Source organism: Anopheles marshallii, chromosome X, assembly GCF_943734725.1.
Source record: "Anopheles marshallii chromosome X, idAnoMarsDA_429_01, whole genome shotgun sequence".
Lineage (NCBI taxonomy): Eukaryota > Metazoa > Arthropoda > Insecta > Diptera > Culicidae > Anopheles > Anopheles marshallii.
In genome coordinates this window covers 6,468,643-6,481,543 of record NC_071325.1, presented here as the reverse complement: position 1 = coordinate 6,481,543, position 12,901 = coordinate 6,468,643, and the positions used below count along the sequence as shown (strand labels likewise).

The window sequence follows — 12,901 nt, the reverse complement described above, 5'->3', positions numbered from 1 at the left end:
AAGCAACGATTCTAAAAAGAAGAGTTTAGAAGATAACACTTGCTTAAACTTGCTTTCCCCGGAGTTTTTAGATGATGTAATGATGAAGATGAAGCAAATCAAATCAGCAGATTTGGGTTTGGTGCTTTTCAGTTGCAAGTTTGAATACATTTTTCACCAACTTCACAGTTTAAATACTTGATTGATTCTCAAATTCTTAACCAGTTATCTCAAAAGCCTCTACAGTTAATAAAACACATTGAATGATGATATTAAATATGAATAAAACAATAAATTAATCTCAAAATTATTCACAACCTCACATTGACTCGTGAACACGACTGTATAAACAACGATGCCAAAAAAACAACCGCTTGACCAGTCAGCACAACCGAGCGGCTAATCCGTGCTTGACCTAACAACCGTGGACCGTGCTTGAAACGAGCGAAAATACCACGAATACACGGAGTTTTTAACAGAAATAAAAGTGCGACCCCTCCGGTAAGATAAATTTTTGAACCCGGTTTCGTCGGCACGGTTATTAGACAGTTGCGCGCAAAAAAATAAGAAAACATGGGTCTTTGAAGCCCATCAGAACCCGAGAAGCCATTGCCCAGTGTCAGAAAGGTTGTGTGCTACGGAAAAGGACTATTTTCAATGGTGAATCGGTAGTTTTAATTTAAAGTTTCGCGAACACGCCTCGAAAGACATCAGTGCGCCGAACGGTCGTTGAAAACAACTCCGTGGTTGCAGTTAATTTTCTTTTCATGTGGTTGGTACGAGTACATCACGCACTCTTTGGTGGTGTGTTACATCGCCGGTAGAGGAACAGTAAAAAAAGAAGTGCGTTTAGTCAGCGGATTTTGCTTCTCTTTTCTCTGTTTCGTGATCATTTTTGGGTAGAGCCATTCTTTTGTAAGCTCAGTTTTATTGGTGCTGCTGTTGCTGGCAGTTTTTAAATTTGAACATTTGCAGTTTTCCACCAACGGTCCGCCATAATGTATTTTCCAAATTCGTCGCCCCGTACCAAATTGAAATTTTCCGCTTTGCGCATCATCAATATCAGTCTCGTCGGCAGTGTGCCTCCGTGTGTCGTATGTGTATATAAGTGTGTGTGTGCACAACCATTCCATTGTGTGCGTACGGGCGTTAGAGAGGTTTCTGTGCCTCTGTGTTTACAGCGAAACTTGGGCTTGTGTGAGCCACCGTTCCCTTTTTTCCAGTAGTTTTCGCGGATCGATTTTCCTTCCTCCTCCCCGCAATTTCTTCTCATACTCCTCCATCTAAAAAAAAACCTGCAAAAATATTTCTTCCTCACACTGCAACAAAAAAACCTCGCGTTGCAGTTCTCTATCGGATCACGGACACGGCCAAAGATCGATCACCTTTTCTTTTCTTTTTTGTTGCATGTGTGCGTAGTGAACCTCAGTGAATCTTTTTTCTTTCCTTCCCAGCGGTGCCTTTTTTTTTAATTTGTGCGCACTCTCTTCATTTCAGTTAGGTTTTCTTGTTCGTTTCTTAGCAGTGGGGCTCTCTTTCGTTTCCCCAAGGTATATCTGTTATCTCTGTCTCTACCTATTTCTTCATTCCGCTCATTACGGCGGTGAGTAGGTTAGATTTTCGCCGCAATGTCGATTCGGTGTAGTAAAGTAATAAAGCGAAAAGATAAAGGCTCCTTCGCACGTCAAACTGCACGTACACATGTGGCCGTTTTTCACGGTTTGCAGTAGTTTTTCCTATCATGCGAAAACAATTTCGATGCGTTGGTTGTCATTTTCCTCTATTAGGCATTCTAGCTGAATAGATTCAGTAGACCTCGAAACTTTTGTTTCCTGATTCATTCAACAAATTTATTTTTGTTTTAGCTAATCACCAACTGGCGAATAATTAGAGGAAAATTTTCTCCACCCAGGCAGTCCCAGCAGAAGCGGAAAAAGGCAAACCGCTAATCCACGTCAGCCCCGTTTTCATGGTTTCTCTCTTTATACCTCTCTTTGTATGTGCTAGCGTTCCGTTCTGGGCCGATGGTGTTTTAGTTTGAAGAAAAAAAAACTTCCACCACGGAAAAAAGTCAAAAGAGCAGGTACCACTGCTCCGGAATTATATTGTGCAAAGCGGATGAACCTTACTCGGGAAAACTCTTTTCTTGTCCACTGTCTCTTCTTCGCTTCCGGTGAAAACCTCATGTTTTGATCCACTTTTAAGCTCCTATTCGCTTGCAGTCTTTGCTAATTAAACACTGGCCGGAAAATCAATCCCGACAACACAGTGGTACCACAGAGGTTGCTAACAGGTTTCTTATCAATTTACTAATAATTCTTTCGTCGTTGGAATAATGTTGTAATTTGTACGCCCTCTAGTGGGTTTGTGTATAATATTTTACCTCGAGAAAACAAACCTGCAAAACAGAGAGCGTCCTTTCTCCAGATTTCCATCAATACGGGTAAAATTAGACGAGAGTTTTCCATGCAAAACACAGTAATCGAATGCTCTTTGATTTATGCTCTTGGTTTTGGGAGTTTCTGTTGAAGGTCAGTCACCTGTTCGGGGCGCTTATCTCCATGTGGGTACATCTACATGTTTTTGTTTATAAAATGCCCACTTACAGCTGAATGTATTATGGTTAGTGTAAGAAAAAATGTGTAAAAGCCATCGCAATGTATGAAACACTACGTTTCGAAGTTGAATTCGAGTGACGTGAAAGGTGGCATACTTTCAAATTATAATATTTTAAATTGTTATATTTTAAAGTTTTTTTTTTGTTAATTGGGAAAATAAAGCCACAAAGTTTAACGTTACTTCTCGAGCATGCAAGCCTTTCCGATGGGTCAATTTGGTGCACAAACAAACCAAAAACAAAAAATAAGAGAAAAGAAAATCGGCAATCGATTTTCCCGATCCGCACTCTCTCTCTCTCTCTCTCTCTCTCTCTCTCTCTCTCTCTCTCTCTCTCTCTCTTTCGGGTTTTGTTCTCTTCAGGTTTGCTGTTGTTGTTGTTGCTTGCCTTGTTCCGTTATAGGTACTTGCTCGGGTTTCTCGGGAGATTTTTTTTTGGTTGGTTTGTTACCGTTGCGCCGTCGTCGTCGGTTTTTAGCGATCCAGCAGTGTCGAACAGCAGCCAGCACCAGTACGCTATGTAGTGTGCATCAGTCCACACTAACGCACACCGCGTCTTGCCGTGTTTGGACGGTGATTTTTTTAAATTTATTTCACCCCAATTCTGTGTGTGTGTGTGTAGCGCAGGACTCACGCAGAGACAACACAAGGGGCCCTGCAAGGAAGGTGAAACATCCCCGTACAAGTGAAAACAGTGGAGCAAAAGAAACCTAAAAATTGAAGCTGAAAACGATACAAAAAAAACCAGCCGTGTAAGTGCTAACTAACAATAGGGAAAGAACCATCCCGCAAAAGGAAAACGGCTTATGAGTGCGGGAACGGTGCGTGTGTGTTCCGGTGTGCGGGTTACGGTCGGTTGGAAGAAAAGCAGCAAGAAAAGCCACACACACGCGCGCGGCTACTAGTATTAGCGCCATTAGTGTATTACGCTGGGCAGTGGTAGTGGTGTTTGTCTGTGCGCGCGTGGGTGTCCTAGACGAGAAGAGTGTGTGTGTGTGTCAGGCGTTTTAGTGTGTTACGTGCATGCGTGTGTACATGTGTGTTTAGAAGAAAAGGCTGACACAGCCCACCCCCCCCAATTTACCACATACACACACCCTCTCCCCTCCTAATCCAACACCCCTTCTCCACCGTTCAATCCACTTGCAACACACTCGTACACGCACACGAGCTGTCGCGACGATTTCCTCCCACCGTTTGTTGGTGTTGTGCAAGGAGGGGCAACAGGGACTTTAGGCGTCAAGGTAGCCCAGATAACGCTGGGCCCGGAACAGCCCGACAACACCACACACGCGCGGACCAAGGATGTCGGGCGTACGGGAAATACCGGCGGAGGACAGCATCAAGGTGGTGTGCCGTTTTCGGCCACTGAACGACAGCGAGGAGCTCGCCGGCTCAAAGTTCGTCGTGAAGTTCCCATCCGGACCGGAGGAAAACTGTCTCTCGATCGGGGTAAGTAACACCACAGGGGGCGTTCTGTACTCCAGAAAACAATGGGAAGCTTTGGGGCCAAAATGTTTGTTGTTCAATGGTTCAAGTTTTTTGGTTACGACGAGCGCGTCGTCCTTCGCCCCATTGTCATTACGCAACGGGTGGGAAGCTTTTGTATATATGTCCTTTATGTGGAGGGTGGAAAAAAACCCTTTGAGAACCAAGGAAAAGAGCATAAAAGTGGATCGTTTTCTTCACCCCGAGGGCTTTTCCGGTGTCAGGAAGAATTCGGACAGTGAATTTCTGCAATTGGTGTGGAACTAATCAGCTGTTAAGCTAAAAAGAACCAAGTAAAAGTCCTGCAAAGCTTTCTATTTTGAAGGTTTTCTCCTTCTTTTTCATAATTCCTGTTTGTTCAACTGTTTTTCAGTACCCTTCTTGCTCTCTCTATCACACTTTCTCTCTCTGTTTTTCCTGGTGCAGAAGAGAAAACGGATATGCAATATCAGTACGCGCAGGCTTCAACATTTGCCTCTGTTTTTATTGGAATTTCGAACTGGAAGCTTTGTTTCCGGACGGAAAAACTACAATCATACAACAAATTTTCCATGTCCCCATGAGGATTCTTCTTCCTGCTCTACGAAAATGATTCATTATGTGAAACATCGGGGACGTTTTTAGCGACTTTTCAGCCGAACTGTTCCACTCCTTCCAAATGGAAATGTCTTTGTGTGGTGTAATAAGGGAAGTGCGACCTTGAAATTTTCGGCGGAACAGAACCAAAAGTCCAACCTTTTCAAACCTGCCACCGCGGGCCACTCGCGGGCTTGCATATTTGTGTGGTACATGCGCATAAAGATACGAATTTCTTGCGGAAGTTACAGAGCAACTAAGCAATTTAATGCACCGTGGACGAGTCGGGGGAAAAACCCACCCTCCGTAATAAAAAAAAAATGGAAAAACTTTCAATGCGTACCAGAGAAATAGAGTTGATATTTATTTGCTTTTCATTTCGTTGTGTGTGTGTGTGGTAGAGAGCGTTTGTTTGAGACACGCAAGCACAGCGAGCCACCCCTGAGCAGCTACACGACAGCGAGACGAGGCGAAATTCAACAATCAATCAAAGGAAAATCAATTTTCCCTCCCCGCCCCCCAATTCCCGAAACCGTCCAGCTCCCCGCCGTGCCTTACCAACAACCTCACGATCAACACACGCATACGGTGCCCAACGATCAAACCCATCTTTCAACCGTGGAACGAACAATAATATAATGCCTTTTCCTGCTGCCGCTGCTGCATCGGCTGCATGAACTCTCGCTCAAACGCTCTCGTAGCTCTATCTCGTTCGTACATATCTCTCGCTCTTTCAACTTCATGTTTTCCTTTCGGTTATTAGGTGCAATAATAATATTACGTTTGTTTTTCTTTCCACCCTGAGCCAAAATTACGAACCGTTGTGGAGAGTAAACGGTGAAAGCAGTACAAATTCGTTATGTTTCCTTCCGTTTTTAAGACGTGGATAATGCTATTTTCTTAAAGATCAGAGCTAGATCAATATCTGGTAAATATTTCACATCAATATACAGATCAGTAACGATGTTACAGCTCCAAGAATCAACTCATCCGCAGGATGAAAGGTTCATGAATCACTGGAGATTGGCAAATCTCAGAAGATTAGAGAATCTTCGATAAAACGTAAATCTCTGAATTTATGGAGAATCACAAATCTCAGAAGATTAGAGAATCTCAGATGATTCCTAAACATCTGAAGATTAGTGAATATGCGATGATTCCTAAGTCTTTGAATCTCTGAAGATTCCTAGATCTCAGAAGACTTGTAAATATCTAAAGATGCGCTACTTCAATGATTCCTACATCTCCGAAGGTTCATGAATCTCTGAAGATTAGAGGATCTCAGACGATTCCTAAATCTCTGAAACCCTGAAGATTCCTAAATCTGTAAAGACTTGTGAATATCTTAAGAGTAGTGAATCTCCGTTGATTCCTAAGTCTTTGAATTTCTGAAGATTTGTAAATCTCTAAAGACTTGCAAATATCTGAAGATACACTACTCCAATGGTTCCTAAATCTCTGAAGATTCCTAAATCTCCGTAGAGTTGTAAATATCTGGAGAATCTTCTACGATTTCTTAAGCTCTGGAAATTGACGATTCTTAGTTTTGTAGCTTCTAAAGCGCGGTATAAAACACTATCGTGCTGGAATCGATTCCTACTAATACTCGCTTTAGCGTTTGCCCTGCTTCAAGCAAACGGCGATATTTGTGAGCATTAGCTCGTTATTACCTTCGGTACACTCTTGCGCCACACCATGCGGCAGAAATGACTCATCCAGGTAAACAATTACCTATCACACCACATTTAGCGCTATGGAAGCGTCACCCAATACCACCCCAGACATGATGTGTGTGGTGGCCTGGCGGACGCTTAGAGCGCGTTGGCGTGCATTTAATAGCCCGCAGCATATCATCGTAAATAATTGTGTATGTGGTGATGGTGGATGGATGGTTGCCTCGGCAGCGTGACAAGCCGTTCGCCTACGAAACCTCTGTGTTGCGCCAAGTTTGCTGTGGGCAGCAGCATGCGCTGGAGAGTGAGAGACCGTCCGGTTGAAGACGTTTGAAGAAATTTGGAACAAGACGACGAACGAATAAGCTCTTCTCGCTGCAAGCAATTAAAAGCAGTCGCTTTTTTTTTTTTGCACTTCGCCGTCCGCTTTAGCCATGGCCGTGACGAATGAAGTCGAGACGGAGCGAGAGCATCTGCCGTATATTATTCATAAACATAATGTTACGGCCACCACGCAAAAAAAAAAACGACACAAGCGGCAGTTGCAGTTGCTGATCAACCAAGATTTGCAAATACCAATGGAGGAAGAGTACATAAAAAAAAAACCCATGTACCACCATCGCGCCACCCGAAGTGCGACCTCGACGACGCAGCCGTTACGCTGAATCATTGTCTGACCGTGCCGTGGATTGTGCGATGGTGTTATCTCGCCCTTCCTCTCATACATCCTCATCTTCGTTACAAAAAAAAAAGACAAAATCACGCATCAGTCTATGCTGTTTGGAGCCACTGATTCTCGTGCTGTTTATGGGTTTTAGGAGGTCTGTTTTCATTCTAGTTCCACGGAACCACCGGAGTCTTCTTGAAGATATTAAATCAACGCAACAGGAGAGGAACCTTCCCTTATTTTTCCCACTTGCTTCTGCTTCTCAGCCTCGACAAGAAGCCTAAAACATCTTCTTCTGAAAGGTTTGACGACCCTCCCCATCCCCCCCCCCAAACACGGAAAGCTATAAATAAAAAGCGCTCGGAAACTTTCCGATTCACCGGTTAGGTTAGGGTTGCTTGCTGGTGTTCGTTTGCTAATGTGCTGCCTGTTAATGTTCGGACAGGCGCGACCGGAAGCAAACCGCACTGAACCGTGGCAGCTAGAGAGCTGGTGGAATACGTATGTGTATGTATGTGTTAGCCCCCGTAATGTGCTTTTTTCCCTACATTTTCTATATATTTGCTAGACTTATTATAATACACTTTATCCATTCCTTTTTCTCTCGTTCTCTCTCTCTCTCTCTGTCGCTCCTGTAACCGTATACATAAATCAGATATCTTCAGACACGTTCATACCTCCACAAGCACAGCAATCCACGCTTCAGTGGGTCAGCAATCTCTAGCTGCCGGCAGACGGTGGTGGAAAGTCTGACACACACACACACATACGCACTGAGTTACACAAAACCGACACGAAAGCTCGGGAAATTAGGCTCCCACTTGCTCGAGGGTGAATTCCACTAACGCTGCTTGCGTGTATTTGTGGGGATAAAAAAAACTCCCAATCTTCATCACCATTTTTCATACCACGCGCCGCAACATTTACAATTGCACAACCGAAGAAATTGGATATTTTTTGCCTACCTCGATGTTATCCGAGAATCCTCAAATTCCTGGAAATCATGTTGACACATCTCTTTGGATAATCAAAATTATGCTCTGAGTGTGACATCCCTGAGAATCCATGAGACATTCAAATTAAAAATTGAATGGCTATGTTCTTCAAATTTAATTCTTGGAATTCTGAGCTTCTACCGAGTTTGAAGTCACTCTGCTGTGACAGTTAAAACATGAGCTTCTTCAGCATTCGAAGAGATTCCACTTTGACAGGTGCCTCAGTGAATTTATTCCACTGAGCATTAAAATCTCCCCACAATTTCTATTCTCCAGGAGAATGGTATCGATTTTACGGACGCTCATTAAGCAGCGGCAGTAGAGTACACCGGTTCCCCCCTCCCCCGGGGGGTGCCTTACGTGATCGCAATGAGATCATCGGATGTGAGAAGAACGTGAAGGGTAGCATACATACACACAGCGAGGTTAAGCAATTTCGCCGACTTTGCGAAGCCAAGCACGGCAGCAGTGAAATGGGTCGATCGTTTTGCGCACAAACAAGGTGTAGATAATAGAAGACCGGTAAGGTAGGAAGCGGGAATTTATATCAGGGCTTGGAACGCTTGTAGAGGAAAATCTATGTTTGCTCTTAACTTAATATGTTGCGTTCTCGAGCAAACAATTACCTGCAATTTGCGTCTATACGTAGAATAGCTTGTCCAATTGATGACTTCGCCTAAATACACCAGCACGCGTACGGAATGCGCATCATGGTTTATAGCCAATTTCGCGGATGCGTTGTGTGGACCAGCCTGGTAACCTCACCATCGGTTCGCTGCGCTTGTGATGGTATTAGTGCCGGGTGTTTATTTTAAAGCCATGACGAATCGCGGTACCATCGGGGATGCGTCTTGTCTGTCGTTGCTGCGTTACGTTACGGTCACGATTGGCTTTGGTACTGCGAAGTGTTTTTAAACTAATCGTGAAGGCAGAGATGGATTTATAACTGTGACGAAATCTCACACACTTCCGGCCTTGTTGGATGACGCGTTTATTTATGTTGGTTTGCTCTGGGAGTTCTGCGGAAAATTGTTGATTTGTTGTACATTATTTGTCAACATCGGAGAGAACAATATAATGTATAACGCAATATTTGAATTTTGCACTTAATTCTATAGGACAACTGCGCTAAAGGGATTATTGTTTGTATTGATCCTATGTTTACCATTGAAGATGTTCGATTAATATGTACTTCTTCTTTTAGGGCAAGGTGTACCTGTTCGACAAAGTGTTCAAACCGAACGCGACACAGGAGAAGGTGTACAATGAGGCGGCAAAGTCGATCGTTTCGGACGTGCTGGCCGGCTACAACGGCACAATCTTCGCGTACGGTCAGACGTCATCCGGTAAGACGCACACGATGGAGGGCGTGATCGGTGACCCGGCCAAACAGGGCATCATACCGCGCATCGTGAACGACATCTTCAACCACATCTACACGATGGAGATGAACATCGAGTTCCACATCAAGGTGTCGTACTATGAGATCTACATGGACAAGATCCGCGATCTGCTGGACGTGTCGAAGGTGAACCTGAGCGTGCACGAGGACAAGAACCGGGTGCCGTACGTGAAGGGTGCATCGGAACGGTTCGTCTCCAGCCCGGAGGAGGTGTTCGAGGTGATCGAGGAGGGCAAATCTAATCGCCACATCGCGGTAACCAACATGAACGAACACTCGTCCCGGTCGCACTCGGTGTTTCTCATCAACGTCAAGCAGGAAAACATGGAGAACGAGAAGAAGCTGTCCGGTAAGCTGTATCTGGTCGATTTGGCCGGTTCGGAAAAGGTGTCGAAAACGGGCGCCGAGGGTACGGTGCTGGACGAGGCGAAAAACATCAACAAATCGCTGTCGGCGCTCGGCAACGTTATCTCCGCACTGGCAGACGGCAACAAAACTCACATCCCGTATCGTGACTCCAAGCTGACACGTATCCTGCAGGAATCGCTCGGTGGCAATGCGCGCACCACCATCGTCATCTGCTGTTCGCCCGCCAGTTTCAACGAGTCGGAAACGAAGTCAACGCTTGATTTTGGACGCAGGTAAAACGCGATAAAGTAGAATGTTTGCCTTTTTTTTCTCACACCTTTCTCATCTCCCTTTTCCGCAGAGCAAAGACGGTAAAGAACGTGGTATGCGTGAACGAGGAGTTGACGGCGGAAGAATGGAAGCGACGGTACGAGCGGGAGAAGGACAAGAACACGAAGCTGAAGGGAAAGATCGAGAAGCTCGAAGCGGAACTGGCCCGGTGGCGGGCGGGTGAAACGGTTAACGTGGAGGAGCAGCTCGATCTGCAGCAGGACGCTATGGAGGCGAGTACACCGAACGTGGAGGTGCTGCTGGGACAACCGGCCGATCTACCCGTGCCGGCGACACCGGGCGGTGGCGGTCTACCGTTATCGGCCGAGCGCGATACGCTCGAGGTCGAACGGGAGCGTCTGTACCAGCAGCTGGATGAGAAGGATGAGGAAATCAACCAGCAGTCGCAGTACGTAGAGAAGCTGAAGGAGCAAATAATCGACCAGGAAGAGTTGATCGCTAACACGCGCCGCGACTACGAGAACCTGCAGTCGGAGATGACCCGCATTCAGCAGGAGAACGAGAATGCCAAGGAGGAGGTGAAGGAGGTGCTGCAGGCGCTCGAGGAGCTCGCCGTCAACTACGACCAGAAGTCGCAGGAGATCGAGCTGAAGAACAAGGAAGTCGACACAGTGAACGAAGAATTGCAGCAGAAGCAGGCAACACTCAACACCGTCCAGTCGGAGCTGCAACAGCTGAAGGACATGTCGTCACACCAGAAGAAGCGCATCAACGAGATGCTGACCAATCTATTGCGCGATCTGTCCGAGGTCGGGCAGGCGCTCGCCGCTGACCAGAATGAGATGAAGATGAACGTGGAAGCGTCCGCCGGCAAGGTGGAGGAAGAGTTCACCGTCGCCCGGCTCTACATCAGCAAGATGAAGTCGGAGGCGAAGAACCTGTCGGCACGGTGCGCCAATCTCGAATCGTTGCAGCAGGAAACCTGCCGGAAGGTGGGCGATTACGAGAAGGAGCTGAGCGAATGTCGGTTGCTGATCTCGCAGCACAAAGCGCGCATGAACTCGCTCCAGGAGTCGATGCGTGAGGCGGAGAACAAGAAGCGCACGCTGGAGGAAAACATCGATGCGTTGCGCGAGGAGTGTGCAAAGCTGAAGGCGGCGGAACAGGTGTCGGCAGTGAACGCGGAGGAGAAGCAACGTGCCGACCAGCTGAAGGTGGCGTTCGAAAGCCAGATGGACCAGTTGCGCGATGTGCACACCAAGCAGGTGTCGGCACTGCGCGACGAAATTTCCGAGAAGCAGGAGCTAATCAACGAACTGAAGGAGTAAGATATCGATTGGGGGGACAGAACACTTTAGAACCCTTGTGGATGAAGGGGATTGAGGAACCTTTCACGAAACAGGCCATACCTAATGGGGTTTGTCTTTCTTTTCTTTAATTTGTTTTGCAGCACCAACCAGAAGCTGACACTTGCCCACCAGCAGATGACGGCCGACTACGAGAAGCTGAAGCAGGAAGAGCAGGAAAAGTCGTCCAAACTGCAGACACTTATGTCAGTATCACCTTCCCTACACTCGCTTCTACTAACATCGCCACAGCATACCTTCCACCACCATCATCAATCTAATCTTGATTCGAACAAGCTCCTAGAACAGCAACAGCAGCAGCAGCAGCAGCAGTATCATGAAAAGCAACCCGATTGGTTTGCGCTGGAGGCGGAAACGCTTCCCTCTAAGCAATCCCTTTCACCCACCGGTTCTCACTCCGGTCTGGCGTCGCCCGTCTCGTCCAGTCTTGGGCAGTTGGGCGGCCCGACCCAGACCGCATCGCTAGTGCGCCTGCTGCAGGCAGTCCTCAGTGAGGATGAGCAGCAACAGCAGTGTAGGACATCGGTGTCCAACAATGCGGCAGTCTCTTCCACCTCACCCACGCATCCAGGCGGCCAACGTCTGTCGAAGCGGGACAAGAACCGTGCAAACGAAGAGAACGCCAAACTAACGCCATCATCCACGCCGGAACGGCACCAACAGCAACCAACCCGTAAGCGCACCGCTAAATCGCGCCGGATGCTTAACTTCCGAGCGAAGCGTGACGACGAGCGGGAAATGCCCGGTCTGGCGGCGGCGGTATCAAACCCCCCTTCCCGGCAGCAGCACGCCCAGTCACAGCCCCGTTGCCGTTCGGCCGATTCCTCCCCCGCACCGTGCGCCGGCATGGAGCTGGAAAGTGTGTGCGGTTGGCCGGGCCGACTGATTAGCTCACTGCTGCCGAAGGGCATGCCGACGCTCCAGTTGCATCTGCTCATTTCGCTCACGATGGTGCTGCTAACGCACCGCTGTCCACAGTTTATGCTGGTGCTGTAAACAGAACACGGGCATTAAATATTGTCCACTGTTTCGATTTTTCTAATATTCATGAAGCGGTTTCCGCGCTTTCCGTTCGTGTGTGTGTCCTCTATTTGTTCCCTCAATTTGCTGTAAGTTTGTTGTAGGTTCCGATAGACTTGGCATTCCTTGCTGAATTATCAGTATTAGCTCCGAAGAGTCTTCTAATTCGTTTAATAGTTGAGTGTAATAATTTCGTGAAAAAGAGTTGAACAAATCCCAAGAGAAGCTTAAGAAGTGCTAGTTTATATACAAATGATACCAAAGATCAGTATACTCATTTTGTTGCCCACTTATGTGTTACAATACTTAAACGTTCCTTACTTTTCGCTTTCCGTATGTGTAAGAAAAAAAATTGTGCTAAATGTTTTGTGATATGCTTCAGAGTATGTAGTTTTGCTTAACACTAATTTTACTTCCTAAAATAAGGCAATTTTTCTTTTATCTTGTGGCATAATCGGTGAAAAATCGTAAACAATTCT

The 12,901-nt window shown here is 46.4% G+C and overlaps 1 protein-coding gene across 1 annotated transcript; it reads left to right on the top strand.

Annotated features, from left to right (window-relative positions):
* The first annotated feature begins 3,900 nt into the window (after positions 1 to 3,900).
* On the top strand, positions 3,901 to 12,398 carry LOC128714489 (kinesin heavy chain-like). The gene is made up of 4 exons (XM_053809366.1): positions 3,901 to 4,047; positions 9,199 to 10,037; positions 10,106 to 11,359; positions 11,486 to 12,398. The coding sequence occupies exons 1-4, from the start codon at positions 3,901 to 3,903 to the stop codon at positions 12,396 to 12,398; spliced, it is 3,153 nt and encodes a 1,050-aa protein (XP_053665341.1).
* The last annotated feature ends 503 nt before the right edge of the window (positions 12,399 to 12,901 follow it).